This window comes from Psittacula echo (assembly GCF_963264785.1).
Source record: "Psittacula echo genome assembly, chromosome: 8".
In the NCBI taxonomy this organism is placed as follows: Eukaryota; Metazoa; Chordata; class Aves; order Psittaciformes; family Psittacidae; genus Psittacula; species Psittacula echo.
The window spans coordinates 13,674,520-13,693,050 of record NC_137744.1 but is presented as its reverse complement, the minus strand read 5'-3'; the positions used below and the strand labels follow the sequence as shown (position 1 = coordinate 13,693,050).

The 18,531-nt window shown below is 38.8% G+C and overlaps 1 protein-coding gene across 5 annotated transcripts in view; it reads left to right on the top strand.

Moving 5' to 3' along the window:
- TBC1D8B (TBC1 domain family member 8B) overlaps positions 1 to 18,248 on the top strand; it is a 39,546-nt gene extending 21,298 nt beyond the window's left edge. For 3 of the 5 annotated variants that reach the window (XM_080624867.1, XM_080624870.1, XM_080624869.1), the window contains 13 exons: positions 331 to 481; positions 1,879 to 2,093; positions 2,544 to 2,661; positions 3,354 to 3,639; positions 5,268 to 5,397; positions 7,929 to 8,027; positions 9,182 to 9,250; positions 9,465 to 9,705; positions 10,610 to 10,675; positions 10,988 to 11,071; positions 11,842 to 11,898; positions 12,205 to 12,305; positions 12,639 to 18,248. In XM_080624867.1, the coding sequence (XP_080480993.1) occupies positions 331 to 481; positions 1,879 to 2,093; positions 2,544 to 2,661; positions 3,354 to 3,639; positions 5,268 to 5,397; positions 7,929 to 8,027; positions 9,182 to 9,250; positions 9,465 to 9,705; positions 10,610 to 10,675; positions 10,988 to 11,071; positions 11,842 to 11,898; positions 12,205 to 12,305; positions 12,639 to 13,049 (2,028 nt within the window). In that variant the 3' untranslated portion in view covers positions 13,050 to 18,248. Of the gene's footprint in view, positions 1 to 330; positions 482 to 1,878; positions 2,094 to 2,543; positions 2,662 to 3,353; positions 3,640 to 5,267; positions 5,398 to 7,928; positions 8,028 to 9,181; positions 9,251 to 9,464; positions 9,706 to 10,609; positions 10,676 to 10,987; positions 11,072 to 11,841; positions 11,899 to 12,204; positions 12,306 to 12,638 lie in introns of those variants that run through there. The other 2 variants (XM_080624868.1, XR_013957557.1) reach the window with 2 other exon arrangements.
- The last annotated feature ends 283 nt before the right edge of the window (positions 18,249 to 18,531 follow it).

The window sequence follows — 18,531 nt, the reverse complement described above, 5'->3', positions numbered from 1 at the left end:
TAGATTTACCTTTCATCTGACCTGGTATAGGCATTCTAATTTAGAATTTATAAAATAAAATTAATATATTAAATATACTTTAAAGAATGCGAAAAACATTAAAGAATGCTCGGTCATGTAGCAGATTGTATTGTATGCCAAACTTATACTATGCACAGGTTAGAATTTGCTCTGATTTCTATCAGCGTTCATTTCGCATATCAATATGGATGGCAGCGCTGTCATTTTCAGTTTATATTAATGTAACTGAGAGCAAAATTTGATTTTGTTCCCTGAAACCTGGGGAGAATCTTCTAGTACTTAATGCTTGTTGCCTTCTGCTTTCCATAGTTGAAAGAAAAAATGAAAGAACAGTCCTGGAACATCCTCTTTGTTGAACGGGGACATGGTGTCAGTATGTTTCGAACTAAGAAGACTCGAGACCTTGTTGTGAGGGGGATCCCAGAGGCATTAAGAGGAGAACTCTGGCTACTCTTCTCAGGTATTGCTTAGCAAGTATAATTGATTCATTTTGTGGACTCTACTATGAGAATGTCCTACTTACTGACTGAGTGCAGTCTGACAAGAAGTGCTCTTCAGTCTGACAAAAAAAATTCTCTTTCCTCTGGCAATTTATTCAAATCTTTTTGAAGACAGACACTTAAAATGATGAAGAGGATAATTTTGTGTATTATTTTGCTCTGATTCAAATTAAACCTGCATCGGCTGCTTTTGTGACAAGCCCAACAGAAAAATAAGAATATGTGCTGTTCCGGGGGATAGTTCATTTCAGCAAAGCACCTTTACTTGCTAACAAGATAAGCATTTTTGTGGGCTGTGTTTCAGTTGATTTGATTTAAGCTTTCTTAAAGTGGTACCATTTAATTAAACACCCTCCCCCATTTTCCTTGCAGTTTGGTCCCAGTTGACAGCAGGTCTTTGCTATGCAGTTTTGCTTGCTTTAAGGAGTGAGATGTAGAGGAATTGTGGACTTTCTTATACATATAAGATCTCTTTGCCAAGCTCTGAGTATGCTTTTGTGGCTTTCTTCTGTAGAACACACCTGTGTCAGAGCACTTAACTTGAGGAAATGGAGGCCCAGGGAATTAAGACACTGTTTTACAACACCTCTGTGCTCTTTCTATTCCCATTCACTGAAACATTTAGAGAAGCGGTAGCCATTGACTTGATCAGGATCATACAGGAAGCCTGTGTCAGATTCAGAAAACAAGCTGCAGATTTTGAGGAGCCACTCAGGACTTTATCTGCTAGCTGTATTCACTGTGTTCCCCTGAGCAGAGCTTGCTGCTGTTCCAGAGGATCTCTTTATTGTAAGAAATGCATTTTGTACTCTTCATTCATCATAGTATGGTAGTTCCTTTTGAGGGTATGTGAACATAGGTTATTTTTACTAGTGTTACTTGAGCATTTACATAGGCGTCTATGCTTCTCTTACCAGACCAATTATCTCTTGTCTCAGAAGGTTTGACATAAAAATTATGGAATCAGTTAGGTAAATATTGGTCCTTTGCCTAGTTTTTCTAATCTGTTCCCAGCTCTACAAATGGAAAGGTATTGTGTTTGCCAGAAAACGTGAGCAAAATTGTAGGTGAAAGGAAGCTCCCCCTCCCCCAGCGAAACGAAAAAGTAAGTCAAAATAAACTTTATAATGGAAAGTGATTTAGATTTCCTTCAAGCTTTATTGTATTTTGCTTTTCTGATTCATTTCAGAGTAATTCCATTAATTTCAGTAGAATTACTCTGATACATTACTGCAGTAACATCTGGAGATTCTTGAGGTACTTCAGTAGTCACCAAAATTTTTCATACAAATTGCAGACAATCATGTAGATACTTTCCTGTTCTCCTCTAATACTGTGCAATACAATGTATTGGCAGGTGCTGTAAATGATATGGCATCCAACCCTGGATATTATACTGAGTTGGTGGAAAAGTCCTTAGGAACATGCACTTTAGCTACTGATGAAATTGAACGAGATTTACGTCGCTCCTTACCTGAGCATCCTGCTTTTCAAAGTGACACAGGGATTTCTGCTCTCAGGAGAGTTCTTACAGCTTATGCATTCAGGAATCCCCAGATTGGATATTGTCAGGTACAGCAGTTTTGAGACTCTTGGTGCTGGTTGTCTAAATATTAGCTCATGCTGGTGGTATAGTAGCACCTCATAAAGTCAGGCACATAAATATGTAATGGTTTCTTGCTCAGTGCTTCACTTCCTTTGCTTTGTTTCATCCCACTGCATAAGTTTTTACATTGTACTTGAATTTGTTGATAAATTCTGTCATGTCCACTTAATCTATGCGTTTGCAGTCTTACTAGACATGTAGCAATTAAAAATATTTTTATGTAGTTTAAATACTATGTTGTGTATTTAATTAATATAGAGGTGAAAGTCTTATACTGGATATGGTGGTAGGTTATCCTAGCACTCTAAAAACATGCTGTAAAGTGCTTTCAAAAATACGAATTTTAACAAATGACAACAGTTGTGTTTTCACCAGCTTTCCTCGTAAATGCTTCTTTTCCTACTTAAATGTTACAGGCAATGAATATTTTGACATCAGTACTTCTGCTGTATGCAAAAGAGGAAGAAGCATTCTGGCTTTTGGTTGCTGTGTGTGAAAGGATGCTACCTGATTATTTCAATCGTCGAATCATTGGTAACATGCATCTCTTTTTATCTACCTAGAATTGAGTGTAAATGATAATTCATTAAGAACAAATGTAAGGAATGAGCTGAAGGTTGAACAGTGGAGAGAAACTGTTGAATTTGGTTCAGTATTGTGAAGTAGAAAATGCAGATTACAGAGACTGTCCCGAGTCCTCCTTGATCAGGAGTAGATATAGTTTTCAGATTATTTCATTACTTTAAGTGTAACTACTCAGGAAGTAGTCAATTAGACTATTATACTGGTTTGTTGAAATTAAAACTGCAATTCATACTAGTTATTGGAAACTTAGCTTAAATAAAGGAAAAGGTTACTCCAGCTTGAGATTTAGTCTTTGATCTCATAGTACTTGCAGGAGTATGTGCTATAAGAAAATTGGATGTGAAGTTTCTCTCTAATTGCAGAGAGGATTTATTGGCTGTCAGGAGAATTATTGTGAACAGTCACATACCCACAGAAGTGCTAACACACTTTACAGCGTGCAGCAAGGCTCTGGGCCCATGCATAGAGTGCATAGCTTCCACACAGGGGTGAAGCCAATGGTTCCATGCAGCAAGTCCTGTCTTTGCTTTTACAGTGAAGTTGGATTAGGACAGGGGCTTTATTTCAGGCTGGTATTCTGAGAAAAGTATGCTTCTCTGTTTTAAGATTTGGGTGGTGGTTTTGTTATCCTTTCCCTGCAGGTGCCTTGGTAGATCAGGCAGTGTTTGAGGAGCTCATCAGGGTTCATCTGCCTCAGTTGACAGACCACATGATGGACATGACTTTTTTCTCCTCGGTCTCTCTCTCCTGGTTCCTTACCCTTTTTATCAGTGTGCTGCCTATTGAAAGTGCAGTCAATGTGGTGGACTGTTTCTTCTATGATGGAATAAAAGCAATCTTGCAGCTGGGACTTGCAGTGCTGGAATACAACATGGAGAAGCTGCTGATGTGTAAAGATGATGCAGAAGCAGTCACTGTTCTCAACAGGTATCAGTGTACCTATTATTCCTATGTGCTGTGTAGCAGCTGCTGTAAGTGCAAATAGATGAGTCATGACATCTGGCCAAGATTTCCAAAGGCTTCAGTGGAGTTAAGTATTTAGCTTGGGCTAAAATTCTGGAAGAGTTGACTGGAAAGTGTTCCTGGATCCCCTGAAAATCCCATCCTCCATTAAAGTTCTTGTAAAACTATTGCCATTTTGTGTATTTTAAAGGAAAAGCAATGTGATTTTTGCCTGGAGTTTATGTCATTTGTATAAGGTGGCTTTCCTTATTGATGAAGTAATAAGCACACTAAGACTGTTCCAAGCAGTTCAGGCATCAACTTGCCTACAACATGTTCTACAGCTCAGTTCTTGTAGTTTAGGCTACCGTCTTCTCTATTGCTAATGGCTTAAAATAGAAATAAGACAAAAAAACCGTGATGAGGACAATCATGACCAGATGTTTATTTTGTATTAGAATTTGAAGAATACATTCAAATATGCCACATAAAGTGCATTTTAAACTGACATATTGCAAGAAAACTTGCATGGTTGTTGCTTCACTACCTGCCTAAATTCTGTGTGATTGTGTATCATGAAGTATTAAAACACCAAAATGACTGTGCTATAGAAGTCACCAAGTTGTGACTGTTAAGAACTGATAATAAGAGTTTCCTTTTAGTGAGACTTTTAAATGCTGCATGTTTGAATAGGGTAGGAGCTACAGAATTTATGAGGAAATGAATTTTTTTAGTAAGAGGCCATGCCGCCTGGTATTTATTGTAAAACTGAGCTGTATTCATTTAAATAATTATCACTTAAAAAAGCTAACAGTAAGAGCCTATTCACACGGTTCAAATATAATAACATTTAAAATCTAAAAGTGTGGTGAAATGTTAATTTTCACTAGAACTAAACAAGCTGCTGTTTCCACTTGACACCCAAGATTTTGATGATTATTATGAACTCCTTTTGAACTCCTGCTTTCACCATTGTGTCTGGCTTTCACACTTCTGTTGCACAGTTAACCCAGCCTGCAGCATGATGGTGTATTTAAAAAATGATTACAATAGTTTGCCTCTCCTCAAGAAAAAGGAATCTATCAGTCTGAAGATATGTGTTCCTTGATGTTGGCAAAGCAATTGGCCAGCTTGCCCAATGGTTGTGTTAAGGCTGGTTATGTAGGAATAATGAATAGATCAGGTATGACTTGGATTATACATCTGAGGGAATTAAGATTGCCTTGGTCACGGTTCAGGACAAGCCCCTTTTTCTTTCTCCCAGTTATACAGTACAAGCTTGCTAGGTGGTTTAGAGGAATGCTCAGTGGAAGGGACCTTGGCAACTCTTTGGTGTGTCTTCCTACTCACAAGAGGATTACTGCTAGCACTGGGTCTCATCAGCCATGTTATTGTCTAGCTGGGTCTTAAAAACTCCCAAGGCTAGAAGCTGTACAATCTTCTCTGGCTAGGCAGTTACCATGTTTGTTACCATTACAGCATATTTGTGCTACTCATGCTGATATTCTTTGATATTTCTTATTCTCTGCACGCTTCTTCAGTAGGTGCTGATGTTACTGTTTTCTTGTGAAAAATAGATTCCTGAAGATTTCTTGTGTGTTTGCTTTGTGCAGATTCTTTGACAGTGTCACTAACAAAGACAGTCCTTTGCCTCCAGCTGTGCAGCAGGGCTCCAACCTCAGCGATACAAAGAGTGACCATCCAAAGGTGGACATTACTGATTTGATCCGAGAGTCAAACGAAGTATGTGTTCTTGTGGGTATGTTTTTGCATCCCATGCAGTGTTTGCATTGCATGGGCTACTGAAAGATAGTGCAGCTGCCTTGTACAACGAGAGCAGAAAATCTGTCTAGATTGGTAGAAATTGGGCTCCGTATTTTGCCGGCCTCCTTGAAAACCTTGTAGTTTGTGAGATAGGCTTGGTTGTGGGTTGTTTTGGGTTTTTTTGACTGCCTGGAATGTACTTGCGAGGCTGTCCTAAGTGGAGTTCTCTAGGTTCATCACAGGTCTTGTAATGCCATCCCTCATTCACTTTTAGTATGTCAACTAAATGACAAGGTACAGCAGAAACAGCCCTTTCATTTAGTAATTTGAGACTGCAGATAGTGGTAACATTGACATAACTCATGCATGAAACTCTATACTTGAGTAGTTTATTGTATGGGTTAAATGGCTGTTTAGAGATGTGTTTGTGAGGAAGACCTGTTACAATCTCTTAGCACTTTCAGTTTGCAAGTTTGATTTCTGCAGCGTCTAGCTTTGCAGCTGTGCATGGGGGAGGAAATAGCTCTAGCTTCTCCTCCTTTTGTCCTCAGATTTTCATGAGGCATTTACTTCCTTGTTGTGGTTTGTATCAGGGTATTAATCCATTTGTAGATAGGTTTCTGCTCAGCCCACCTGAACTGACTTAGAAAAGATTAACTAACTGTAATGTGTATACTTTAGGAACTGTCTCTTTTGATTTTTACTGAGAAGAGGGGTTTGCCTTTAGTGGGGTGGACAAAGACAAGAATCAGAAATTCAGGTGTCTTGGAGTGTCTTTTTAGCATTGGACTAGTCCTACAAAAACTCTGTGTTTCTGCTGTCAGTATTGTTTCACAGAAATGTATATTGAAGAAGGATGTTTTTAAAATACTTTAAGATTCTTAAAAGAAGAGTTGCAAACTATTATAAGTCTTTTTTGTCATAGTGAGAATGAATACTTGCAGAATAACGAACAGAGATGGTAAATAGTGAAGTGCTATATATTGCATCTGAAGTTTAAGCTGAAGCTTTCACAGAGGTGGAATCATTACTGAAAGACAGAACAAAAGAAACTCACTTTCTTCTTCCCCTGCCTTTGCAGGCAGGTGACTGGACCAAAGCAATAGCCTCTGATTTGATATGGCTTTTGAACTTTGACTTGGGCATATCCTTGAACCTGAATCTCCCACTTGCCAGTTGACAGCCCTTTTCTGGGCCCATATCCCCATTTCTATCTCAGAGCCCCTTTTTTGGATGCAAATTTTTATCTTCAGTTAAAACTGAATTTCTTCAGTGCTAGTGTCACAACCCTTTGTTTGGGAACTGCTGATACAAAGTGAGAGTCAATTTCCTGCTTCCCATTTTGAACAGACAGATAATTTCAACACAATTGGGTTTTGGGAAAGAGTTTTACTTCATATCACTATGGAAATAAACAAATTTCGAAATGGGAAGATTGCTGCAATGGAGAGTTGTCATTCTCCAGATAGGTCTAGTTACAAACTGTGAATAAATGAACAGAAATGTTCTTTGTGCTAATTTTGCTTTGCCTGGGTATTCATAAGATAAATGAGATTAAGTGAATTTTAAAATGATGTTCAGTTTCATGCCTTTATGACTCAGGCGCAATGCAAGATGTATTCTTTGGCAATCTAATCAGATATGAAGGAGTCATGTTTAACTGGTGAATGGAAGAATGTGTAACATTTTATCACATCACACTAATTGACAGATTATACATCTTGTTTATATTCTTACTGAGGCCATTGTGCAATATCAGTGCCTAGAAGCAAGACCAGTGAATGAGTTATGACTCAGAGATGTGATTTCTCTTTGTTTCCTCTTTGTTCCAATCAGAAGTATGCTGGTAGTGGTCTTCACAGGAACATAGAAATACAGTTCTGGAAGGTCATTCAGTCCACAGGTCATCCAATTCAGCTCCCTGTCCAGCATACACCCAGATCATCCTTGATAAATGTCCAATCTTAAAACTCCTCAACAAAAGAGCATCTGCAAAAGCTTCAGCTCATTATAGGGTTTCTCTACATCCTAATTTTCTTTAAATAAGATACATTCATTCTGCTCCAATGTTCAGACACTTTCTCTGTCCTTCAGAAATTCCAGGGGTAGCTAGAAACAGTTCACACATTACTTCAGATGATATCTAAAGTTCACTAGAGTGAACTTCAAGGCCTGACGACATACATGTCTTAGAATTTACTACCCTGCAGCAGTAGTCACCATTCAATAGCAGATGTAGGACTGACCCTTGGTAAAATCCCTTCTTTTGTCTTCCCACACAGTGAACTACTCCAGTTTCTTTCTCCATCACTCTCTGAAACACTTGTCCTTTTAAGAGTTAAACTGTTTAGGGAGAATGTTGGTGCTTTAATAAGTGATTTTTTTGCTTGGAGTTTCTAGAATTTTCCTTTGTGTCATACCTGTATTGAACTTAGATGCAAGAAAGATAAAAATATCTGCTTATATATGTCTAGCAACAGCAGTTCATGGACTAATGCTTTTCTTCTTAGAGATATGGCGATATTCGGTATGAAGATGTTGAGAGCATGCGTTGCAGGAACAGGCTTTATGTGATCCAAGCGTTAGAAGCTACAACTAAGCAGAATGTGGTGAGTGACTTGGAAGAGCTAAACCCTTTGCTTTGATAAAATATGTTCACTTTTGGAAAATTAGAAGAGCTGCATTTAGCAGGGCCAAGTATATAATTTTCTACGCTGAAATCCCTCACGTCTGCAGAGCATCTGTTAACTGAGGTTTGGCCTGTGATGTTTTCAGTCTGTGAATCACAGCATGACTTTCTGGTCTCATTACAAGTAACACCATCACAGACAACTTCTAAAGGCTGGTATATCTCTGACACTTAGCATTGATTGGAACAGGCTGACCTAAATTTCTGTCTGCTCTTGTGAAATTGTTAATGCATTTCTCTTAGAGGCTTAGGACACTATGAAATGTCCACACTGCTACAGTAAAACGATTGATCACCTGAATCTGGGAATCAATCACTGAAGAGGTTATCATGATGCATTCAAAAAGGGTTGCTTTTTGTCTGTGGTGTGTGTGGATGGCTGGTAATGCTTGCATTCTGTCGTAGTTCTTCAGCTGCCAAGATCATCCTTTTAAGTTCATACTCCTGAATGAAAGTGGAGGTTGCAAGGTGCTTCCTTTGTTTGCCTGTTTTCTTCAGTGGCTTATTTCTAAAATCAGATGATAATACTAGTCTATTTAACGAGCAGTGCTTCTTTCTCTAGTAAATCAGTATGACTGATATTAAATGCTGTTAGTTGTGCTAATGTGATAACTTGTATTTCATTTTACAAAACATACTGTGAAGGTGGAACCTGGTCTTGTAGCTAAAACTTTGTTTTAAAAAGCTGTTATTTTTTTTATTATTATCTAAAAAATGACAATTCAGCTTCACTGTTGAGAGCTAAACAGTGATTTGCCCATTATAAAGGAAGTTATATGTTCTATCACTATAAATAATTGAGTTTTATCTCCTGGGTTTCATAGTGTAGGCTCTATGTATGCAAGTAATGTGACTTGCTTTAAGCTCCCTTTTTTTGGGAGAATTTCTTTCACTGTATAATTTTACGATTCCTTTTAAAAAGAAGTTTTATTCTTACTCATAATTGTAATATGCCAAAACCTGGAATATTCAAGTGTCTTTTAATGTAAGGTTAAGTCTCTCATAACTTTATTCTACAGGCTTATTCCGTAAAGGCAAGACTCATTAATTAGTTTTCTCTTAATTTTGTTTCAGCTACGTGTTGTGTCCCAGGATGTAAAATTCAGTCCTAGTGATCTTGAAGAGCTTTATGAATTATTCAAGGTAATGTGCCGTTTTCTTCACTTACCAAACATCAATCTTAATGGTGGACTGTGTTGTGGGTGTGAAATAGTTTTAACAAATTGAGATAAAAGCCATATTCAGCATATGTTTTACATGCCAGCTTTAAATCAAATTACATAGTTAACTTCCCACATCTTTTACCCAGAGAGAGTTGTTCTTTCACAAAATCTAACATTTTTTCTTTCCTTTGCAGAGGGAGCACTTTCTTTCGTGTTACTGGAATGTAAATAGTCCTGTCTTGCAACATCATGATGCCAGTCTGCCATATCTGGAGCAGTATCGGATTGATGGCCAACAGTTCAGGGTTCTCTGTCATCTCTTGAGCCCCTGGTCACACTGTGCAAACAGAGACTCACTTGCATTGTGGACATTCAGACTGATGGATGAGAGCTCTGATGGCCTTATAAACTTCAAACAATTTGCCTGTGTTCTTGGTATGAGAACAACACATGCATGTAGCACATTCACAAGGGAGGGAGTAGTCCTGGGGTGTATCACCTTCCATACACTATATATAGAGCTTAAGGAAACTAGCCTCTGAATTTAGGGTCAAACAGTCTGATTTTTATCATGTGACATTAAAAGCAAAGATCACTTAAATGGCAAGCAAACTGCTCAAAAGTGTATTGATAAGCTTGCGAGTGGGAGCTACACTACTGAGGTAAATGATGAGGGCTTTATATTATGGAACTGTACTTTCTGTGTCTGTTTTACCATGGGACCCTAATTATTCTATGATTCTATGACTAGCTAACACAAGGCTTTACAAACTAGTATCTTTCCTGAGACATTAATCCCCTAGAGAACAATCTCCTATTTGAGATTAAATTTAAATATGGTTTTACCACCAAATATCAGACAGGAAATGGCATCATCTCGTTGCCCAGCCTGTTTGGTAGATGATAAATGCTTCCTCATAGTAAGCTGTCTTGTGCACAGATCATGCAGGATGACCAATGCCTTGTATCTCTGGGGAACTGAAAGTTTTCTTGACTTACCACTCTGTTCCTTTAATCTTGTTTTCAAATTTGTATTGTTCAGGAAACAAAAATTTAAGAGAAATTAATGAGAAGATGTTAGTGCTATACTTTTTTTTGGTGCTGTGGTTTAACTTAATAAGTCATAGATATTACTAGTGTTCTTTCCTCAGTGTAGGCAAACCTCAGGCTCAGATGCAGGTGAGACTGCCTTCCTTTGAGCTTAATCTCTAATTATAGTCCATGTGAGGTAAGACACATGTCCAGTTCCAGCTACCCTTGGTTGTATTTATTTAGTTTAAGAGAGTGTTTCAAAGTTTGGTTTATTTGAACAGCCTGTCTTGCTTCTTTCCTCAAACAGATATCATGTATAACGGAAGCTTCACTGACAAGCTCAAGTTTCTTTTTAAGTTGCATATCCCTCCAGGTAAGTGGGAGGTGCTGGCATTTGGGGAGGGCTGTTCCTGGCTTTTGTCATCTTTGCATGGGTTTTTTCCCTTAGCTTTACTTTTCTTCCTTTTGTCAGCAGTCCTGGCTACAGTACAGTCCAATAGTTTTAATACAGATGTGCATTTCTTCCAGAATTATGTATTCTTTGAGAAGGACTTAATCTGCTCCAACACCATTTCTCTTCATAGTGACCATAGTCTTCATAGTCTGTACAAAGCTTTTGCTTTTTATCACTGCTTTGGTAATGCTTTGAAGCCCCAAGCCCACTTTATTAATCTATTTATTGCAGCTTTTACTGAAGTAGAATCTCTGAGTCCTTCCAAAGGTGGTGATCTTTCAAAAGAAGAACTGATCCACTTCAGCCAACTCAGTGGTAAGCTCCAGAGTGTGAGGCTTTGCCTGCAGAATATTGGAAGGAACTTATTAATAATCTCATGGTGAAAATGGGGAGCTCTCTTCAGAAAACTAGAAAATCCAGTAGATTGTGTCACTGCTAACCAGAACCCTCTGTGAAGATCTTCTGTAGGTAGTTAAATTTTCATGAAGTAGCACAGAATTTGTGGATAGCTGGTCTGATGGTTGCATTCAAAGGCCCCAGCTGTTGGAAACAGGAAATAGGCAGATGTATCTGTTCAGCATTTTTCAGCATAGCATGCAGCTGTTGCAGTGGTTTTTGAAGTGAAGCCCATTTCACTTTTGCAGTCAAGGCAAATATTGATGTATTTGCTACCTCAAGAAATAAAATATCCAAATCTATAATTATTCTGAGGCACGTAGCAAGCGTTTCAAAATCTTTTGCTTCCATTTTAAACTGAGTAAGCTGAAAGAAGTTTTGTGGTGTCTAGGTTTCTGGAGTTGATGAAATACTCTGGAAAGTTTGTGGTTTTACTTCTTTCGATGACAGATCCTTTTTGTTTTTTAAAAACTATCCAAAAATACCTTATCTGTAATACATGGGTACTGTTCTTACCACTGCTTAGGACAAAGGCCATGAACATTATGAAGATACTTACCTGATACAACTGATGGCAGGGGATAGTGAGGGTCTTGCTCCTTAAGGAAGGATTTTTTGATGAAAGGAATTTTTGGTCCTCCTTTCTCAAATAAATAACTCTTTCTTCTTTTTCTCTTCTTAAATGGTAGTTTCATCCATTGGGGATACTCTTGAGAGTGACTCTTTGAAGAGCAGCCCAGAAAAAGGTAAAGAATCCTGGAGACATTTGGCAACTGTGTGTTTTGTGGGAGTAGAGCTGGGAAAGTGTGTAGTGACACTGAGTAACATCATCTCTGGTGTAGCACTAACATTACCCGCTTTATAAGTATAGCCAGGGGAGCAAAGGGGTAATGTAAATGCTGATCCTGTTTAGTGCTTGGCCTGACCACTCTGCTGAGAAGGAATGACATTGGGGATGCCAGTTCTTTTTCTTATCATCCCTCATGGGAAGCTTTTAGTTCTTGTTTGTTCACTTCTTTTGTTTTAGTTTTTGTTTTTCTCTTTTTGTTAAGTAGGGAAGGGCAAGGTTGATATTCAGGCATATCTGAAGCAGTGGCAAGATGAACTTCTTAAAAAAGAAGAAAACATTAAGGATTTGCCAAGAATGAATCAGGTAAACTGTCTGAGTCTTATTTAAGTCTGGTTTTGAGTGCTGTTTATATGTTGTGTTCATTTAATAGTTTTCTAAAGGATTTATAGGCTCACTTATATTTCAGACCTTCACATTAATCATTAGACTGTGGTATTTTGAAGTGCTGTAATTGTAAGCTTATGAAGAGAGGGACTTTCAGACACACTTAAGTTTATCAGGGCTGTTCCACACCCATATTGTTGTTAGATCCAAATGCCTAGCAGCAGCAGGCACAGGACTAAGATCACAGTGTGCAGTGAAAGAGGACTGTTGTGTTGCTGTTCTCTGAATAGTCTCCTCTGTATCTCTCTGTAGTCTCAGTTCATCCAGTTTTCCAAAACTCTGTACAATCTGTTCCATGGGGATCCTGAGGAGGAACTGTTATATCGGGCTATAGCGGTGGTTACCAGCCTCTTGCTGAAAATGGAAGAAGCTGTGAGAAGACTGCAGAGTCCCACATCACCAGTCAAAAGTCCAGTAGCCATTATGGAGGTGCCTGCTGAAATCCCCAGAGAAGGGCAGGAGGAAAGCAGCTCTGGGCAGACTGAAGGCAGTAGAGCACAGAGTTTGAGAGGGAACCATGAATGGTCTTTTGCCTTTGAACAGATTCTGGCATCCTTACTAAATGAGCCAGCCTTTGTGAGATTTTTTGAGAAACCTCATGACATAAAAGCTAAAATAGAGAGTGCTAAAAATTTGCAGCTTAAAGCAAGAACCAGAATCTAATTTTCTTTACCTTTGACTGAATTAACCACATAAAGTGCTTACAAATGAAGGTTGTTGCTATGGAAATTGTGTCTGGTGTTTACAAACGGAATGGAGTTTGAAGAGTTAGCTTTAAATATCAGATTACTGGTAAGTAGTGTAAATAAAAATAGTTTGAAGCACAATCACTTTTTTGCATTGTTCATAAGTTTCACTCCAAGAAAGGACTGAATGATAAACTGTCTTTACCATGTTATTAAAATATGCAGCATTGCTTGGAAATACTGGCTGTGACGTATTGCAGACCTGTCTGAATGACAGCTGTTAGAGCGTGTGCTCTCACACAATTTCTATTACTGTGATAAAAGGAATGACTTCCAGCCATTTTTACTTAAAAGGAATATCGACAGCTTAGAGGTTGTCTTCCAGGTTAGTTTAATTAGTTATTTCCAAACCTGCATGTGGACTGGGATCAAAGCAGGGTGAAGACTAAGAATAGAGGCTATGGTAGGCACAGGAGCATGAGGTTAGAGAAGAAAGTTGCCCAGCTCTCAATTCCTCTGCTTTGGTGTTACTGATGCTTCTGGACTCTTGCAAATTCCAGCCTCTTGTCAGCAGTTTGCAGACTCCGTTCTCCCAGCCCACATCTCAGTTTTTGCAACAACTGCTTTCCTGCTCTTCTAGATCAGCCTATATGTGAGTTTTCTTTCCTACTTTCATACCAGTCTTCCTACAATACAGGTGAAGAGGATGAAGGCTTGTTTGGTTAGCCAGCCTGCACATGGATGCAAAAGCTAGTATAGATTGTTGAAATCAAGGGGAAGCGATGGCTAAATCTGTCTGACCACGTGGTGGTTGTCATTCATATTCCAAGAGGAGCCATTGTTGGCTTCTGAGGAGCATGTTGATGAAATGTATAGTTTTGCTTGTGTTTGGAAAGCCCAAGCACAGACCATCTTTAGCTGCTTCATGGTGAGCTGAATGCTGATTATTGAACTGCTAGTGGGAAACATTGCAGTTGCTTCTTTGCCTACCCTGAGTCCATACCTCAATCTAATAATTATTCTTTCTTTTCTGGAGCTCTGTGGATTATTGCTGCTGTAATGTTTTCTATCTGTCTGCATGATTCACAGCAACAAGAATATTTTCTGGAATCTGACTTGACATTTGTAATATGTAAAAAATTATACATCAGGCAAGCTCTCCTAGCATTAATGCTGATAAAGGTTGGCCTTGAACCTGTGGTAGCTGGTGCTAGAATGGGTTTAAAGAAAGAAGTAAGAGCTTCTATTTTAACAACAACAAAATAAAATGGGACATTCTGCTAAACTAGTTAAGAAAGGCTGTTTCTAAAGCCTGTATGACAATCCTCCTCTGCAGAGCAGCATTATTTTTATACTGTGCATATGTTTTGTAAAGCAGCAGGATGGGAATGGTGTCATTCACTGATGCTTTTCTTGCAATACTAATATGAATGAAGAATAAAATGAAATTCTGGCTTGTGTTAAAAGCACTTGATGAAATACCAACATTGCAATTGGTGTTGAAGTTCCCGTGCTGCTTCTAAAGAATACAGTTTTGACCAGGAACAATGAATTTGTGAGTTATTTCTTCTACTCTCCCCCATACTCTCAGGTATTAATGTAAAATAAAGTTTTATTGAATGAACAGTAACTCCAAAAACTGTATCATTTATGTGAGAAATGAGGAAGGTTTTTTCAGAAGCCTTCACAAAATAATTAACACTTGGTACAATATAATGCTGATTTGTATTTTTATGCATAAAATAGAAAAAACTAATTTATCCATTTATATGGATTTGTTTCTGAGGCAAAGTAGGGCAACACTGTGTTACTTTTAAAATGTATTTACTCACTGTTTTCATAATGTTTTAGAAATACAAAGCAGGTGATGTTGTTCTAGTCCAGGACATAGATAAGGTTTGTTCAGTGAATTATTTTGCAAATAGCTGTGCCAAAATTAATGGAGCCCCATGAGGACAGCTGCAGCTGCCCATCCAAAAAGCTTTTGAAGGTTTATGAGGGATGTTGTTAGTTTCAAGTAAAGCTATGAACTATTTGCTAAGCAAGGTAGCACAGAGATATGAAACTCAGTAACGTTTGTTTGTTGAAAGCCAAAATGTTGAGTTTCTAAGTACATAAGACTGTACTGAGGGAACCTGGAAAATACAGTGGCCTTGTGATGTGAGTTGGTTTGGTTGTGCAGAACTGAGCACCTTTTTAAAATACTGTTTTCTATTAGTGTCAGTCTGAGAGACTGTAGGGTCATTACCACTTGTGTAGTAGCCCTTGTCAGCTGTCATATCTATGTATAAAGAGAGATTACCAGCATATATATATTAAAAAATAAATAGATTTAAGGTGAGAAGTTAGGTTATGTAGGGGAACACTGACTTTTAGCTGTGTGGATTTTCTGTTCAATTTGCGTACATTTTTTTCCAAAAAGGTTAATGTCCTTACATTGTTCCTGTAATACACCTGCAGGTTGATCCAGCCAGAGCAGTCAGAGTGGCCAGGCATCCAGCCTCGGCAAGGATGGAGTGAGGTTGCTTCCAGCAGGCTGGTGGCACTTGAGCAACTGCCTGACTGGCAGATTCTTCCTTCTGGAGGCTATAGATCATGGCCAATCTTTTGGGGAGGTCTAATGTAGCAAACACCAGCTCTTTCCTACAAGCGTGACGCAGAGATGTATGTGCTGGGCTGCTTCCACAGTGTGCCATAGTATTGTGCTTTGCTTGTGACTGAGTAAATCTGGAGATAAGGGCTAGCTCCTTTCCTGTTGCGGAGCTAAGCTTGCATGTATTTATTACCCAGTTTAGCTGGGACTGGGGAAGCGAGAGCAATAGAAGCTTTTTCTCCCCTCTCTTCAGCCCCAAAGGGTGATGCCTTGACTTACTTTAAAGCCCTCTCAGGGCTTTAAAGGGTGATGCCTTGACTTTAAAGCCCTGTCAGGGCTTTGAAGGCTTTAAAGGGTGATTCTTTGAATTTAAAGCCCTTGACTGTAAGTCGCTGTCAGAGTCGCGATACAGTGCTTTGGCCATCTGAAGTTCCTGGTGATGCAAATATGAGCCTAGATTCACATCTCATTGCATGGGATCATTGTCAGTGTGCACAGTTCTGTGGCAGGGCAGCTGCCACATGTAGCAGGAGTTATGCAGAAGTGCTGGCAGGGAGTCTGGTTGGGTGCGAGCGTCTGACCCAGAATTACTCAGCTATTTCCTGGGGTGGGACTTTCCATTCAGATTGTAACTTGGAAGTTTTTAGAAGTGCTGTTTGAACTTTGAGCAGTTCATTCACGAACAGGAAGCAGTGTGGTTGAGTACTGATGTGTCATTTCACGTATCTGTGTTGCTTTTTTCTGGAACCATTTCCATGAAATTGTTTTATTTTTCTGGGAGGTTCAGTCATAGGTGATAAACGAATGTGCATTCAGTTCAACATAGTTGTAGGTAGGATAGAGATTGCTAAAACTAGGGATGGTGTTTATAGTTTTAAAATTGCACTACCTGCTGCTGCATCACCAGTGTGACTTGGCAGCTATGCCATGGTTTTTTACCCTCAAACCTCCTCAGTGGCTGCACAGTCCTTCCTACTGGGTAGGCCATTCCTAGCATCGTTGTGCATGTAAGGTGCCTTTTGTCAGATGTAATTGTCAGCCTGGGGGGTGACCAGCAGACCTGCAGTGTTCTCTTGGTGATCCAAGAGTCTGCTTGACCTCTTTGTGCGCTGAGTTGAGGGCTTGGATACATGAGGTAAGGGAACAGCTCAGCTAATAGTAATAAAAATATGAGCGCTTTCTACCATGTCAGGGAGAACTGCTTGTAACTCAACCAGTAGCATTTCCCAGGTCATTAAAGTGGTCACTGCCGTATGATTTAGAAAAAGCTGTGTTTCCATCCATTCCTAAAGCAACAGCCTTGTTTATCACTCTAATGGCTAGAATAATGTATTTTTAGAAAAGTTTGCTGCCGTAGTGACAGAAAAGTAGCTGTGTGTTGGTTTTTGTTAGAACTTGCTCATCTGTTGTACCATACAGGGGTCTTGATTGTGATTGCAATTGGACTAAAACAGAAAGTAATATTCCAATTTGTTTCCAGAAAAATAGGCTATTTTTTCTTTTCTTTTGCTATAGCTTTGTCACTTTACCAAGAAGGCAACACTAGTTTGTGTTGGCAGGTTGGCTTTTATACCATGTATTGTATCTTGATGTACTGTAAGACAAATGGGGTGTTAAAAATTTGTTTCACTTAAGAAAATAAAAATAAAAATCTATATTTGAGGCACTATTATTTCTCAGGATGGGCTGTTTCTGACATTCCTTCAAGAGCACTGGTCATGTTAAAGCCATGTTAAAGTTTAGTCAATGTTCTCCAAAGCAAGGGCTAAGCAAAAAGCCATGCTAGGATGCCAGCCTCTGCACAAGTGGAGGAAAACCAAAGAGGAGACCCAGGTTTTGAAGCCTGGGACTAGTTTAGCCATGGGTACAGTCAAGTCTGCTTCAGTGCCATGGCAGCAAGTGAGTTAGCCCAGAAAGAGTCCTGTTACTCATTATTTGCATCCAAATTAAAACATTTACAGTGCATAGACATGTCTACACTGACTCTGACACCTTTTTCTTTCTAATTTATGTATTGCCCTACTGCTTTGGCACTTGAAATCCCAGCCTCTGTCTTAAGCCCCATCCTTTCAGCTGTTCATACACCTGCAGCTCCTGATCCCCAATGGACCCAGGGAATAACAACAGCACACTTTGTGTAAGAGCTCTTACAAGTATTAGTTTATTTCTTCCTTTTTTTTTTCTTTTCTTTTTTTTTTTAAATGCTATGTACAATCCGTTTAAAGCTCATCAAAATGCACAGGTTCCCATTCAATGGAGCTGTGCAGGGACATAGATTCAAGACAAGAATAAAATCTTTACTTTTCATCTTCATAAGACACTTCCTTTTTTCCCATTACAAAATACTTTTAAGAATAGTAACATTTATAAAGGTATCTATATTTGACATCATATAAAATAAAACAAGATTTATACTAAGATTTTTTCCTTATTTTCTTTTATGTGGAGTATATACAATATATACAGTAACTTTTCACTGTGTTTGTCAAACCAGCCTGATTATACCCACCAGGCTTTAGCTTATATGTACACATATGCTAAAAGTGCAAGACTTTTTATTTATTAAAGCTGCCTGTGTTTTCAGAGGTCTGGAATTGTGTGGCCTATATATATGTATTTTTATATAGATATACACATACATGCACATAATGTGTATGTTAAAAATGCATCTATCTGTATACCTGTATAGAGAAATATAGTATATAGGTGCTTGTCTACTAGAAAGCCTCAGAACATTAATGACTAATAGGTTGACATCGACACTGGAGCCCAAACCTGACACAGGTGGCATCAGTCACTTTCCCACCCACTGCTCGTCAGCAACAACTCACACATCTGTGTTCTTGTAAGCACCAAACCCACCAGC